Here is a 16,441-nt window from a genome sequence, read left to right as displayed (position 1 = left end):
ATGGATGTATTAACTGTAAACTTTGGCAGCTGTAAACATGTAACAAACACGTCTTTACATGTATTCTATATCAAGAGGCAGAGATGTCAATGTTTGTTTAATTAAACACATTGCAATCACAAAAGTTACCATATGTTGTAAATCAAACAGTTGCGTGGTTTATTTTGTTCGTCTTAAAATTTTACTATCCGATTGTTATTAAGGAAACTCTAAACATAGCCAATATTTTTAAATATGATCCTATACTTATATTGATCAGTGAACACCCGTGGTGGGCGAGCGGTCTGCATCTAAAGCATGTCCACTCTCTTAAGTCGATCAGTTTTCATCTGATCTTCACCAAACTTGCTGACAATGTTTGAGGGCATAACATCTCGGCCAAGTTCGATAATCACCCAAATCGCCCCAGGCACTCTCGGATTATGGCCCTTGAATTACTCGAAAAACTGAGAATTTAGCCTTGTCCTCTCTCTAAGTCAAACAGTTTTCATCCGATCTTCACCAAACTTGCTGGCAATGTTTTTGGGCATAATATCTCGGCCAGGTTCGATAACCAGCCAAATCGCCCGAGGCACTCTTGGATTATGGCCCCTGAATTACTTGAAAAACTGAATTTAACCTTGTCCCCTCTCTAAGTTGAACAGTTTTCATCCGATCTTCACCAAACTTACTGACAATGTTTGTCGGCATAATATCTCGGCCAAGTTTGATAACCACCGTAATCGCCCCAGGCACATAACAACCCAAATCGCCCCAGGCATTCTTGGATTATGGTCGTTGAATTGACGGGGGTAATTTGTGTCAGTCTGGCACTGTTGTTGAACTTGGAAATCTTAACTGTTTGACATACAGAATGTATGGCTTACAAACTTTGACAACTTGTTAACCATCAGAGTCTCCATATGTAGGCAAGACTACATAACTAGGACAAGGATTTTGGCTCAGTTATGGCCATTCTTTAGACAAATAAGTTAGTGAAGTTTCACTTACCATTTTATATTTTGTCTTTTAATGTTTGATATATAGCTTTGAAACTTTGACCCTAAACCAATTCTTAGAATAGCCAAGCATGCTGTCAACAGACAGCTCTTGTTTTACTTTTTCTGTCTTTTTTTTAACCAGGATCTCCAAATATTTGGTCATGGTCAATGTCACAGGTACTTATTAAAGACATATTTTTTATACCCCGCACATTTATGTGTGGGCATTTAGTGTTGCTGCTGTTGGTACATCCGTACGTCCCAAAAATTTTTGTGTCCAACTCGTCTCACACTATCAGCCTGATTTGCTTGAAACTTTCAAAAATGAACAAGCTTGATGTGCAGATGACCACTTGGGCGCTTGGAATTGAAAAAAAAATGTGTAAAGAAGCTGTTCTCAACTTTCAGTTCTTTTTGTGATAACTGGTTATTCATGCCCTGTTTTTAGTTTGTCTGCCTTTGAGGTCCAAAATAATATACCCATGTCCCATCCCCTGTGAAAAGTTCATTAAACTTCCAACCGTCTGCATTTTTAGCTCATCTGATTTTTGAAAAAAAATCTACAAGGTATTCAAGGTATTGTTGTCACTTGATGGTCAGCGTTGGCGTTGGTTAAAATTTTTGTTTAGGTCCACCTTTTCTCATAAACTATATGATATATTGTCTTTTTTCGTATAATCGACTCAAGTATAACATCCAATTCAAAGTACGATGGTACGGCATTTAACAAATCGTCAAAGTTGTCTCCCATTTATATCAAAGTGTCATTTGTACAGATTGAAAACTGTTACATGATACTGCTTTACTTGACTTTACGTGGCAAATTTATACGAGGCCAATATTTACGAATCTGAATTGGCCGTAAAAAAATACTAAAAATTAGCAGCAGGTAAAAAATACCTGTCAGGCGTAAAAAAAGATTGTTTGTTTCCAGTATCCCGACCTACCCAAAATTCCTGGCCCGACCCTAAATGTTTTTATGGCCTTGGAGAATATTTTTTTCAATTTTTTAACAAAAAGTTGCAAAACTGCACTTTTTATGCTTAAACATGGCCAGTGATGTTAGAAATCAATTACTGATGCTCTAAAGGCATAACCCCCTTATTTGTATCCATTTTTTTGACACAAAAATAATTTCCGAAAAGTCTCCCTTTATAAAAAAGAGTTTCCAAAAAAACATTTTTCCGACCTACCTACCCTAATTTTTTTGAGCATGATACCGGAAACAAAGAATTTTTTTTTAGGCCTTATACGGTAAATTAGTTGTTCTTACCTCAGGATTTTGTTTTGAAGTTATCAACTTGCAGAAAACAAATCAGTTCTGATACATAGTCCACGAACATGGATGAGGTTAACTGACCATAGTTAAATGTTTGTAACTGAGAAATATAGTTAAAAATTGTTTTTAGTCACATGACACAAACGCATTGAAATATATACCTGGTAGAAATGAAATTATAGCTGTATAGGTGATTTGATTTGAATCCACATTCAGATATTAAAGGGACTAACCCACACATTTTAGGCAGAAAATAATTTCTCTCAAAAATCCATAAAATATGAGTACCCTGGACGTGGCTAGTGGTACAAACTTACTGACATAAGAAAGTTGCAAGATATTCTTATAAATAACCAAAATGTTTGTGCAGAAGGTACATGTAAAGTAAACCATTACAATGCTTTTGAAATAATGCAGAAAAATTTGCATTCCTTTTGCATTTTTACCAAAAAATTTTTACCAATTTTCTAACTTTATTTTCACTCACTTTCTCATTTTTCAGTGTCATATATACATTCTATGCCAAACTTGCTAGAAATGAACATGTTGGAAAATTTCACCAAATTAAATAATAAAATTATACTTACATAGTTATAATTTCTGTCTTTGTTATTTCAGGTGTGGGACTTGTAACAGGTCCTCTACCGAACATGGGTCTTCCCCAGCAGCCAAGTGGCAGGGCTAAGGAGAAAAAGCAAAAATCTCAAAGCGTCAAATCTACTAGTATCTCCAGTAACACCAACACTACCCCTTCAGCACAGGCACCTTCAGGATCTGGGACATTTAAATCACATGAAAGTTCTAGCTCTACATATATATCGACTTTTCCAAAAGATTTACAAAAAATGGAGCACATTTCTCAGAAGCCTCAAAATGCTCAGCACTCTCAAAATAAGATTCCATCAGATGTGTTCCCTTCTACAGCACCACAGCTTGATCCCTTAGAGGCCCTTATTTTTACATCTCCAGTGAAAACGAGCGCACCAGGGTTTGACCGCCAGTTGTCTCGCAAAAGTACTGGGTCCCCACAAGATTCTGGAATTACTATAAGCAAAGAATCAAAGAAACTTTTTCAACCGTTTGTCTCAGCTGATACAACAGTAACTGCTGGTTTTGTGACTAAAGCAAATACACTCTATCCGTCAGATAGTTTGCTGTCTCCAGTTAAATCAGGTACTAGTAAAGCACCTCTTCTAGATGTCCTCTCCACACCACAAAAAATCTCTTACCACAGCAATAATGAGAATCTCTTAACTTCTCCACCGACACTTCCAAACACTTCAAGTGGAGAAGTGAGACATTTTGGAATGTTTCAGGATTCTGAAGTTGCTTCAGTACCCATTGAGCGAAAGTTGGATTTACCTACTAAAATAAGCTCTCAGGATCATGACAAAGTTCCTTCAAAGTCACAATATTTCCCTGACATAATGGATCCATTAAATATTTCACCAAAGGCAGGGTCTGTGAGAAAGAAAGACATTGATTCATTGATAAAGATGCCAGTACATCAGGGATCTTTGGATCACAGCAGCAGCTCAAGTCCAGTGCCAAGACCAACACTGCCTAGCGAGTTTGCCACATTTAGAGCTGATTCAGCAAGAACTATGGTTTCTCCGAAAGTGTCACCGGCAGTACCTAGTGGTATCCTCGATTCTGATTCCACATCCTTGTCATCAAAACCTCATATGTTTGGTGGTGCAGCAGCAGCAGCTGAGGTTTTGCCAACAGCAGGCGTGCCATCTTCAACACCACCAGTATTTGGCAGCTCAGTTACTAATGCTGGTGGTCATTCGTCTCTAGCTAGTCCTGCTATAGATATAACACTTGGTACTGGATACTTTAATGCTCTCACACAAAAATTTATAAATCCGACTTTTTCTCTTGGTGGTGATTTTAATAAACCTGGTACCTCTGGTACAGCTGGTGATCCTGATGGTCAAAAACAAAAAATATACTTTGAGAATGGAGTAATTATGAATCAGGATTATGACAAAATCAGTGACACTAATGATGAAGACAATCTGGAACGTTTAATAGATGACATTGACACTAAAAGCGAGCCGATTATTGATAAAGGTTATTCTGAGATTGAAGATTTATTAAATGAATTTAATGAGAAACAAGAAGATATGAAAAATAAGAGTCAACTTGATGATTTTATGAAAACTGAGGATTTCCTTAAAAATGTTATTGAAGATACTTCTAAAAGTAAAATTGACACCAGCATTAAAGTTGACGAACCAGCCTTTAATCCACCAGAAGAATTTGAAATGAATAAAAGTATCATAACTGATATTTTGGAGCAAGAAAAAGAAAGAATTGAAAAAGAGTCGACTGAACTGGAAAATGCACGTCTAAGCAGTTTAATAAATACATCTTCTGTCACCTCCTCTTCAGTGACTGTATCATCGTCAACAGCAACAAGTACAGTAACTTCAGTGTCAAATACTGAACCAAAGGTTTCAACGTCAGCAGATTCTGAAGAAAAGAAAGAGGATGATCACGTTGACTTTGAAATACCCAAGGTAGGGAAATTAATGAAAATCAGAAAATATTTTCAAATTCAAGAACAAAAACGTAAAGAGCAAACTGAAAAGGTCACAGAAATAAGAGTTCATGAAAAAACTGAAGCACCCCCAGCTGAAGATAAACCTCAGACTATACTTGTTCAAGTCTCAAAAAGAAAGAAAATCGAATATGGACCATACTTGAATCGGCAGTCTTTATTAGAAGGCAAACCAAAGGCAAATATTGAAACAACGTCTCCACCTAAAACTTACCGTCCAAAGCCGAAACCACCAGTGCCAGAGAAAAGAACATTTAATTTAAGAGAAAGAAAAACAAAAACAGATTTTGCAACTTTGGCTACTACTGGGTCAAGGACAGCTGAAACTAAGAAAACAGATACAAAACAGAAAGAAAGTGAAAATACTGAAAAGAACAAAAGTGAGAAGGAAGTCATAGAAGAAGTAAAAGATGAAAAGTCAGAAGAAAAGATTGAAGAATCTGTCTCTAAAGATGTTAAAATTGTCACAAGAAATCAAGAGAAAAAGAAAGAAATAGAGTCTCAGGTTGATAAAACCAAATCTAAAGCTATCAAAGTATCTCCTAAATCTAATAGTGAATCTGTTAAAGATAAAGATAATGAAAATGAAACAAAACAGAAAGACCTAAAAGCAGCGTTACGCACAAGAAGTGCTAGAACTGAAGCAGAAAATGCAGATGGCAAAAATTTAAGGAAACGAACCATTAAATCCACAGCAGCTGGTGATGTCTCTGGCTCAAAAGTTAAAATAAAGAAGAGTGGTGAATCTGTACAAAAGGTGAATACAGATTCTGTGCAAAAAGCAAATACTGAATCTGAAGAAAAGGTTACACGTAGTAAAAGCAAAATTAAGACAACACCGGAAAAATCAGGTATAAAAAAGTGTTCAGTTAATTTAGGTGAGAAATATAATGAAACAAAAGCTAAAAGTCTAATAGATAAGTCTGACAATAAAGAAGGTAATACAGCAAATGTTCCAGGCAAATGTTTAACACAAGAGCTGGTTAGTAAAATGGATGTTGAAGATTATGATAATCAGAGTAATACTTTAGAATTAAAATCAAATGCAGCTGAAAAAGACGAATCTAAAAAGTCATGTGTGAAAGAAAAAGAACAAACAGATAATTTAGAAAGAATGGAAACATCTGAAGGTTCAGCAGGTATTGCTGATGAGGACCAAAAAAGTAAAAAAGAAGAAAAATTGACAAATGTTTCAGAACCCAAGGTTACTGAACAGGTTGATAAAAAAGAAAACGAGAAAGTGCAGTTGAAAGAGGGTAATAGTACATCTCAAAAGGTTGGCAGAAAAGGGAATAAAAGCAGGCACGAAAGAAGCAACAGAAAAGAAAGCAATATATTTGAAAAGATTGATCAGACTGAGTGCTCAACGAAAAAGCGTTTATCAAACATAACAGACGAAAGTCAGATGGTTAGCATAACATCAACAGACAATACTGATAAAAAGGTTACCATGAAATTAAAACTTGGTCCAAACTTTCAAAAGGCATTTGAGTTATTCAATCCGAAGAAAAGAAAACATGAGGCAATTAGTGAAAGTGGACAGACCCTTGAAAAGGAAACAAAAAAGGAACAGAAAATAGAAAAGAAATTTAAAGATTTTGGTGAAACTGAAAAGTTTGAAGATTCCAAATCAGAAATTTTTGTTGAAAAGGAGTCTAAAAAAGAACAGAAAGTTGAAAAGAAACACAGAAAAGCAATTGAAACTGGCCGATTTAAAGATTCCAAACTTGAAATAAGTGATGAAAAGGAAACAAAGAAAGAACAGAAAATTGATAAGACATTTAAAGATGATGGTGAATCAGACAGATTGAAAGATTCCATACCTGAAATAAGTGTTGAAAAGGAAACAAAAATGGAACAAAAAACTGAAAAGAAACTCAAAAATGCTGGTAAAACTGACAGATCTAAAGATGCCAAACCTGAAATCAGTGCTGAAAAGGAAGCAGAAAAGGAACTGAAAATTGAAAAGAAACTGAAAGATGCTGGTGAAACTGATAAATTTAAAGACTTCATACCTGATGTCTTTGTTGAAAATGAAACAGTGAAGGAACAAAAAATTGAAAAGAAGTTCAAAGATTCAGGTAAAATGTATAGAGTTAAAGATTCAGAAATTGAAATCAGTGTTGAAAATGCTACAGAATGTAGCATGAAATTGAATGATACAATAGAAAATGCCATAGTTCAAAATTCAGGTGTTGAAAAGAATTTTTCTGATGAAAATAACAAAGATACTTCTGAGCTTGAAGCTAAGAGTACAGACCTTGATAATAGTTCCAAAATCAATATTGAGAATAATGAGAATACAGGGCAGCATGTAAGTGAAAAAGAAATCAAACAGGCAATTGAAATGGACCTAAATAAAGAAATAAAAGAGGAAAAAGTGGTAAAGAAAGTTAAACATAGTGTTGAAAATGAATTTCAGAGACTTGTAAATGAAGCTATGGCCGAAGCACAAAAGGAAGGGGAGACGGCAAAATCTAAAAACTTGAGAAAAAGAATAAATGAAAATGTGAAGTACAATGTTGATGAATCAGATGATGAGCTTGATAGGATAAAAATGTTACAAGAAGAGTTTTTTATTAGTTCTAAAGGTCATAAAACAACCCCTAAAGGCAATAAAATACAAGGGAAAGGTCAGGGTTCTAAAGGAAAATCTAAATTGGAAATAACTGGAACAAAGGACATTGATACAGCGAAACAACAGCAAGCTAAAAAAGATGTAGATGTATATGATTTTACTGACACTGAAATGAGTGACACAGAAGAAAGGACTCCAAAGAAATTAGGTTTTAAACCCAAGTATGTGAGCAATTTGAATTTGTTTGGCCAGAAAAAGCTGCCTTTTGTCTCAAAACCTATGTCTCCTGTGGAAAGTCTAAAATCTGATAATCACGTGGAAAGTCTGCCAGAAGCTGTTACTGAAATTGCTCCAAGTAATGACTCTGAAAATGAAAATGCTGACACTAGTATTTCATATGTTGGAAAAACAGTAGAACCTTTAAAGATTAAATTGACAAAAATAATACCCTTTAAAGAGAAAAAACACAAGCATAAGAAGAAGAAAAGGAAAAGAGAAAAAGAAAGAAAGGAAGATGATATTGAAAAAATAGACAGTGAAAGTAGAGATTCTGTGGAAAGTGGTGTAGCTAAGAAAAATGAAGATGGGGCTGTACTAAAGAGTGAGGTTGTTTGTGAATCTGAGAATTTTGAAATAAAAAAGATTGATGAAGTTAAAAGTGTTGACAGTATTGGACAAGAGTCAAACTCGAACTCCAATGAAGGAGAGGATGAACCAGCGGAAAGTGGAAATAGTACTAGGTCAAATAGGCGTACAAAACTGAAAGAGAAAAAGCATATATGTGAGTATTGTAATGTGGGTTTTGGACAGAAGTGTGATTTGCGTCGCCATGTTATGATTCACACAGGGGAGCGACCTTATCCCTGTCAGATTTGCGATAAACGGTTCCAGCGAAAAACTGACCTTGTAAAACACACAAGAACACATACAGGTGAAAAACCTTATGCATGTGAATTTTGTGACAAACGCGTTTCAGATAAAAGTCAGTTAAATGTGCATCGCCGGCTTCATACTGGAGACCGTCCATATTGCTGCTCCAAATGTGGAAAAAGATGTATTACCAGTAGCGAATTGTCGAGACACATGGCACATTGCAGTGAAAAGATGGTTGAAAGGTGTAGCCTTTGTAAAAAAGCATTTACGATTAAAGAGTGCTTAGGAATGCATATGAAACTTCATTATAGAAGTCGAGGAAAGTCATTCAAGTGTGAAAAATGTGTTATAGGGTTTGATAAGAAAACTGACTTGGATAATCACCATTGTGTTGATCCCATAAGCTATGTTTATGTGTGTAGTGAGTGTTACGAGGAATTTTGTGACGAGATGCTCTATGCCGAACATATCAAGGCTCATGACCTGGGTGTGTTGGCGTGTAATGTCTGCACAAATATCTTTGAGGACAAGCATAGTCTAGAAACTCACATGTGTGGTATGGGTGTGGAGAAGCAGAAACAACTAGCGTGTGAAATCTGTGAAACAGAGTTTCAAGATCAAGGTATTATTTTATTTACAAATCTCTTGCATTTAATGTCCTCCCCTCTCCCTTTTACCAAAGTTTATATAAATTGTCTGATTTGGCAAAAAACATGGCCGTCAGAGCTATAGAATAATTTTCAAACACAATCCTCTTCAAAACTGCTTGACCAGTTTTGAAATAATTCTCAGAAATGTTCTTTTGGTGACCTGTACTAAAATTGGTAAAGCCATATTTTGTGTTAAAAATTTAGATGCCTCAGGTGTGACAAGTGTCCCTATATGACTATGGAAAACTATGAAAATCTGCCGGTCAGTCTTTAGCATACTAGAACATAAAGTGCTTAGAGTGAGCTATAGTGACCACTCACTATCTGTTGTGCATTGTCTATCCATTAATAAGGGGCCTCCGTGGCCGAGTGGTTAGAGTCGTTGACTTCAAACCATTTGCCCCTCATCGATGTGGGTTCGAAACCTCATTTGGGGCGTAGAATTCTTCACGTGAGGAAGCCATCCAGCTGGCTTACGGAAGGTCGGTGGCTCTACCCAGGTGCCCGCTCGTGCTGAAATTGTGCACGGAGGGGCACCTGGGGTCTTCCTCCACCATTAAAGCTGGAAAGTCGCCATATGACCTAAAATTGTGTCGGTGCGACGTTAAACCCAACAAAATAAATAAAATAAAAACTATCCATTAATGTCTGTCGGTCGGTCGGTCCAGTGTTTTTACCCACTAATTTGGGAATGTAGACAGGGCCTTTACAATTGGGAAAAATGTGCCTAAATTGGGTATTGTTAAAAGTCATATTTTTTATTTAAATGTCACATTTAAGAAAAAAATGGCCATAATTTATCATTATGCATTAAGTTAGCAAACTGTCATGTGTTTCAAATGTTTAAGGTTTCAGTCTTGTTTGAAAAAGTTGAAAAAAGAAAGAAAATAAATTTAACTTTGGGAATTTTAGCTTTGAAATTGGGAAAAAACCATACTATTTGCCATTGGGATTGGGGCCCTATTTAGGCCGCAAATTGGCCTGAAAAAAAAACACTGCGGTCCTTAGACCAATTGGTTTCCAGATGATAACCAGGGCTCCAGATAATTTTTTTGGCCTATGAGTATTTACTCATCATAATTCTTGTGAATGAGTAAAATGGTAAAATCAGAAACTGACTAGGAGTAATTTTACTCCTGAAAATTTGTAAATGAGAAAAAAGCAGAAATCAGTTTTATAACATATTGGGTGTTTCCCACGTGAATTTGTTTGCACTTCAGTTTCAGTTCAGCATTCAAGTTTTTGCTTCTTTTTCTTTCTTGGCTTTCTTTGGCTTCACAATCACTACCGAATCCAATAGATTATTCAATATACCTTTAACGATGTTTTGTGATCATTTTTTGTTAGCTCACTTGTCACAAAGTGACAAGGTGAGTTTTTGTGATCGCGCGGTGTCCGTCGTCCGTCAGTCCGTGCGTCCGTCAAAACTGGGTCATGTGGGAAGAGGTGAGCGATTCAGGACCATCATGGTCCTCTTGTTGGTTTAAAGCATTTGTAGAGCGTTTGTTCACTTTTTACATTCTTAGAAAGAGACATTTTGTTGTTTACTCTGGACAGGATGTAGAGATTTCAAATCAACACTGCTTTAAAATACACCACGGTACTATCAATATTTATTCCCAACTATTTGATTTACGCACGCATTGTGTGTATAATATAGCTTAACCTAGGTTTATAGAGTACCATTCAACACGTGTGTATGTTCATTGTGGGAGAATTAATGCCGACCATGCTCTGTTACGTTAAGCATCCAGATGATTCAGATTTTGTTTACGCTAGTAAACAGTCATTGCGTGCGTTTCTGTAATTTCATATACGTTTTTATATGCTAAAAAATAATCAGACATGCATATATGCATTATTTCAAAGCGTAATTTACGCTAATACGCATCTTATCTGGAGCCCTGGATAACTCGAGAATGCTTTGGCCTAGGATCATGAAAGTTCATAGGGAGGTTCTTCTTGACCAGCAGATGACCCCTATTGATTTTGAGATCAGTAGGTCAAAGGTCAAGGTCACAGTGACCCGGAACAGTTAAATCGTTTCCTGATGATAACTTGAGAATGCTTGGTCCTAGGATCACAAAACTTAATAGGGAGGTTTATCATGACACTGTAATAATTGATTTTGAGATCAGTAGGTCAAAGGTTAAGGTCACAGTGACCTTGAACAGTTAAACCGTTTTCAGACGATAACTTGAGAATGCTTGGGCTTAGGATCACGAATAGGGAGGTTGATCATGACCAGCAGATGACTCCTATTGATTCTGAGATCAGTAGGTTGAAAGGTCAAGGTCATATTGATCCAGAACAGAAGAACTTTTTTTGCCAAATAACTAGAGAATGCTTTGGTCTAAGATCACATTTGATACATCATAGTAATGGCCATTTGTTTAGACATTGAAATATTACAGTTAGATCAGAACATTGTGCACTCAACTTCTCCTTCAGTCTCCATCCAAATGAAATGAAACTTGTTTTATGCTATCTACATAATGTGGACATGCAGAAATTTTCAGCACTTTCAATAGTGTTTATTATATCCTCATGAAGAATATGGGACAAGATGAGTCGCACATGTCCGTCTATAATGTCCCTTCCATATCTTCTTAACCACTTCATTAAACAGACATCACTTATTAAACACATCAAGATGATGTGCAGAGCCCATATCCCAGGACATTAGATGAAAGGTCAAGTTCACACTTGGAGGTCAGTGGTCAAATTTTTTTAGATTAACTTTGTGTCGGGTCCTTATCATCTAAACTGCTTGTAAAATTTTCATAAAAATAGGATCGGGTGCTTACCTCAAGTGCACAGGGAACAACCCTGGTTACTAGGTCAGTGTCTTTTTAGCTCATCTGATTTTTTGGAAAAAAAATGATGAGTTATTGTCATCACTTGAGCGGTTGTCGGCGTCGGCGTTGCCTGGTTAAGTTTTATGTTTAGGTCAGCTTTTCTCCTAAACTATCAAAGCTATTGCTTTGAAACTTGGAATACTTGTTCACCATCATAAGCTGACCCTGTATAGCAAGAAACATAACTCCATCTTCCTTTTTGCAAGATTTATGGCCCCTTTTGTACTTAGAAAATATCAGATTTCTTGGTTAAGTTTTATGTTTAGGTCAACTTTTCTCCTAAACTATCAAAGCTATTGCTTTGAAACTTGGAATACTTGTTCACCATCATAAGCAGACCCTGTACATCAAGAAACATAACTCCATCTTGCTTTTTGCAAGAATTATTGCCCCTTTTGGACTTAGAAAATCAGTTTTCTTGGTTAAGTTTTATGTTTAGGTCAGCTTTTATCCTAAACTATCAAAGCTATTGCTTTAAACCTTCCAACACTTGTTCACCATCATAAGCTGACCCTGTACAGCAAGCAACATAACTCCATCCTGCTTTTTGCAATAATTATTGCCCCTTTTGGACTTAGAAAATCATTTTCTTGGTTGAGTATTATGTTTAAGGCAACTTTTCTCATAAACTATCAAAGCTATTGCTTTAAAACTTGCAACAGTTTTTCACCATCATAAGTGGACACTGTACATCAAGAAACATAACTCTGTCCTGCTTTTTGCAAGAAAGATGGCCCTTTTTAGACTTAGAAAATCATGGGTAGGACAATATTTCTATTATACAAAAAAAATCAGATAAGCGTCAGCACCCGCAAGGCGGTGCTCTTGTTAAGCTTTGGGGGAATGGTGGCGGGCCTATAAGGAGGGGAAAATTGCGCCATTACCACTAAAATAGGGGGAAAATTGCGTCGTGATAAAAGCAGTGTTTTTTTTATAAATATGTTACAGTAAAAAGAAAATGATTTAAAATCACATTATCTCATGTTTTAAATGGTACAGTTAACTTTATCATGTAAATCTAGAAAGGGTTTTGTTGGTTGGGTTATGTAAAAAAGTAAAAAAAGAAAAAATTTTTTTTTTTTTTTTTTTTTTTTTAGGGAATTTTTTTTTTTCAGAAATGGGAGGGGGAGGGGGGAACATACTTTTTTGATGTAGGTCCAAGGTCAAAGTCACACTTTATGGTCAAATGTCATATAGCTAAATTTTTTATTTGCTCCATATCTTCTAAACTAAACTGCTGAGATTTCCATAAAACTAGCATCAATTATTTACCTGATCAAGACAATGTGCCAAGCATACAGCTCAGGTCACCGGCTCCAAGGTCAAGGGCATGCGTCAAAGGTCATATAGCTTAATTAGCTAGATGCTTGTCTGCTCCATGTCTTCTAAGCAACTGAGAAGCTTTTAATTTAACAGTTAATAAGCATCAGGTGTTACTCTCATTAAAATGGGCAGAGCATACAGCCTGGGTCACTGATTTCAGGATAAAGGTCACTTGCAGGTCACTCCATTTCTTCTAAACCACTAGAATGAATTTCATAGAAGTAGCATCAGTTGACATGTTAACCTTATTCACATGACACACTAGATCTTCGTACCCACTCAAAATAGTTTTCTTAAATCTACTGTTAACCTCATCAGGATGAAATGCAGAGTGCAGAACCTAGATAACTACAATGTTCAAGACTAAGGTACACTTTAAGGTCAGGGGCCATGATTACAGCATTTTACTTTCATCATGTTTGGTAGTAGGCAACAGCTCTCTAAGTGTTCAACTGACAAAGTATGCATTGTAGGTGATGAAGTGAAATCAGTGAGTTTTATTCGATATCTAGGTGCATTCCTGGATGAAAACTTGAATCTAAAAGAGCATGTAAAACGAAAGTGTAGAACAGCAATGCTCAACTACTTCAGAATAAAATGTATCCGGAAATATCTTACCAAAGAGGCTACCGAAACCCTTGTCCTGTCATTGGTGATATCCCATTTAGATTATTGTAATGTCATTCTGTATGGTATTGCTCAAAGCGAAGTAAACAAAATGCAACGAATTCAGAACATGTGTGCAAAACTTGTCCTAAATCGAAGAAAATATGACAGTTCCAAGTAAGCGCTGTATGACCTTCACTGGCTACCAATCAAAGCCAGAATCACATTCAAAATGCTCACCTACATGTATAATTGTTCAGTTGGAAACTCTCCAGAATATCTTTCTGAACTTCTCATAAAACAAACACAGACAAGAAACTTGCGTTCTTCAAACTCCGTTACTGGGTGTTTCGTTGTTCCTTTCAACAAGCGCAAAACGTTCAGCGACAGAAGTTTTGGTACTGTTGGACCTAAACTCTGGAATGAATTGCCTCTCGAAATAAGGAACTCGGACTCAATAGATGTTTTCAAAAAGAAGTTGAAAACTCATTATTTTGGAGATTATCTTGCACTCTTTTAGAGACTGTGACTGTAATTTTTAAGAAACTGAACGTGAACTGGATGATTTTATTGTGTAAATACATTCGAAAATGAACTATATTATAACAAATACAAAATACAGTTGTTTGTAATAACTTCTGGACATGTCGCAATAACCCACTTATTTTTACTTAATAACAAACAGCTGTCTTACTGTATCTTAATATTTTATTAATCTTATCTGATGTCTGATCATTTTTTTTTTTTTTTTTTTTTTTAATGCTTACTAAATAGTTTATTCACAATGGTATTTATGCTCATTTATGTTATATGTCATTAAATATCTTAATTTTTGTCGTATTTTTATGTATTTGTAAAACGCCATTGAATATGTTTTGCGTAAAAATAGGCGTTTAATCAAATGAAACAGTTTTACAGTTTAAACAGTTTACAGTTTACTTTCCCTGTATCAGAGTTGTGTCTATGGGTATTAATCACCGTTAGTGATAGCTCTAGTTTTTTCTGGAGTTTTGGCCATGTTTGGAGTCGGACTTAGAAATATTTAACAATTTCTTGTGTTTTTGATGATGTTTTTAGCTCATCTGAGCCAAGCTTTTGTGACCGCTTGATGTCTGTCATGCATTGTGTGTCTGTCAACAATTTCTAAAAATATCTTCTTGAAAACCACTGGGCAGATTTACACCAAACTTCACAGGAATGATCCTTGGGTGGCCCCCTTTCAAAAATATTCAAAGAATTGAATTCCACACAGAACTCTGGTTGCCAAGGCAACCGAAAGGAAAAACTTAAAAAATCTTCTTGTCCAAAACCGTATAGCGTAGAGCCTCAATATTTGGCATGTGACATCATCTAATGGTCCTCTATGAAGATTGTTCAAATAATGCCCCTGGGGTGAAAAGAGGCCCCTCCCCAGGGGTCCCAAGTTTTACATAGACTTATATAGGAAAAAACTAAAAATCTTCTTGTCCAAAACTGCAAGGCATAGAGCCTTTATATTTGGCATGTGACAACATCTAATGGTCCCCTATGAAAATTATTCAAATTATGCCCCTGGGGTGAAAAGAGGCCCTACCCCGCAGATCCCAAATTTTACAAAGACTTATACAGGATTTTTTTTTAAAATCTTCTTGTCATAAACCACAAGACCTAGGCCTTTGATATTTGGTATGAAGCATTGCCTTGTGGTCCTCTAGCAAGAATTTAGATTGTTAAAATTGTTACGCTGGGGTCCCAAGTTTTACATAGACTTATATAGGAAGAAACTTTAAAAATCTTTTTGCCTGAAACTGCAAGGCCTAGACTTTTGATATTTGGTATGTTGCATTGCCTAGTGGTTCTCTACCAAAAGTGTTCAAATCATTCCTCTGGGGCAAAAAAGAGGCCCTGCCCTGGAGGTCCCAAGTTTTGCATAGACATATACAGTCAGGGGTGTAACTGTTTTAAGTTATGTAACCTATTTCAGTTATTTTTTCAAGCATTTTATAACCTGTATTAGTTATAAAATATAAGTTAACTCAGGTAAGTTATTCAAAAAAAGTCTTTTTGCTGTTCTCACAAAGTGACCTATACAGTGAAATAAGTAGCAATCTGTGGTTAATCAAATTCTCTTTTAGTCTGATCATGACCTGATGAGCATAATGGGATGCTAAGAGTTTTATAGCTTTAAACCTTTTGTGTAAAACTTTATCAGCCTTGCATAAAAAATTTTTACTGCATAGCTGGAAAGATAAGAGTTCAAGGATTCAGGAAATAATTGCATTAGTCACATTCAAAATGAGAAATTGGCACAGGATGGCTTCGTAATATTTTATGATAACTGAAACAAGTTATGAAAATATAAGCAATAACTCAAATGGGTTATAAACTGCAATAACTTGAAACAGTTACACCACTGACTGATATATGGGGGAGGGGGGGGAAATCTTCTTGTCTGAAAGTTCAAGGCCTAGGCCTTTGATATTTGGTATGTAGCATTGCCTAGTGGATCTCTAACAAAATTGTTCAGATTATGCCCCTGGGATAAAAAGAGGTCCCACCCCGGGGGTCACTTTTTATATGAGTTATATAGAAAAAATAATTCAAGAATTACCAGATCTTATATCATGGACTGTTTAATTATAATTACATGATGACCCCAAGTGATAAGGATCACTTAACTATGACCTTGACCTACTGACCTACTTTCTTGTTTTTTAAGATACAGCCTTGAAATTTGGATGACATGTAC

General features: G+C 35.9%; 1 protein-coding gene across 2 annotated transcripts in view; it reads left to right on the top strand.

Moving 5' to 3' along the window:
- LOC123527251 (uncharacterized) overlaps positions 1-16,441 on the top strand; it is a 42,243-nt gene that overhangs the window by 10,089 nt on the left and 15,713 nt on the right. For both annotated transcript variants that reach the window (XM_045306596.2, XM_045306595.2), the window contains exon 4: positions 2,878-8,898. In XM_045306596.2, the coding sequence (XP_045162531.2) occupies positions 2,878-8,898 (6,021 nt within the window). The remainder of the gene's footprint in view (positions 1-2,877; positions 8,899-16,441) is intronic.

Source organism: Mercenaria mercenaria, chromosome 14, assembly GCF_021730395.1.
Source record: "Mercenaria mercenaria strain notata chromosome 14, MADL_Memer_1, whole genome shotgun sequence".
Lineage (NCBI taxonomy): Eukaryota > Metazoa > Mollusca > Bivalvia > Venerida > Veneridae > Mercenaria > Mercenaria mercenaria.
The sequence above is the reverse complement of the archived record's forward strand: the minus strand, read 5'-3'. Positions and strand labels throughout refer to the sequence as shown.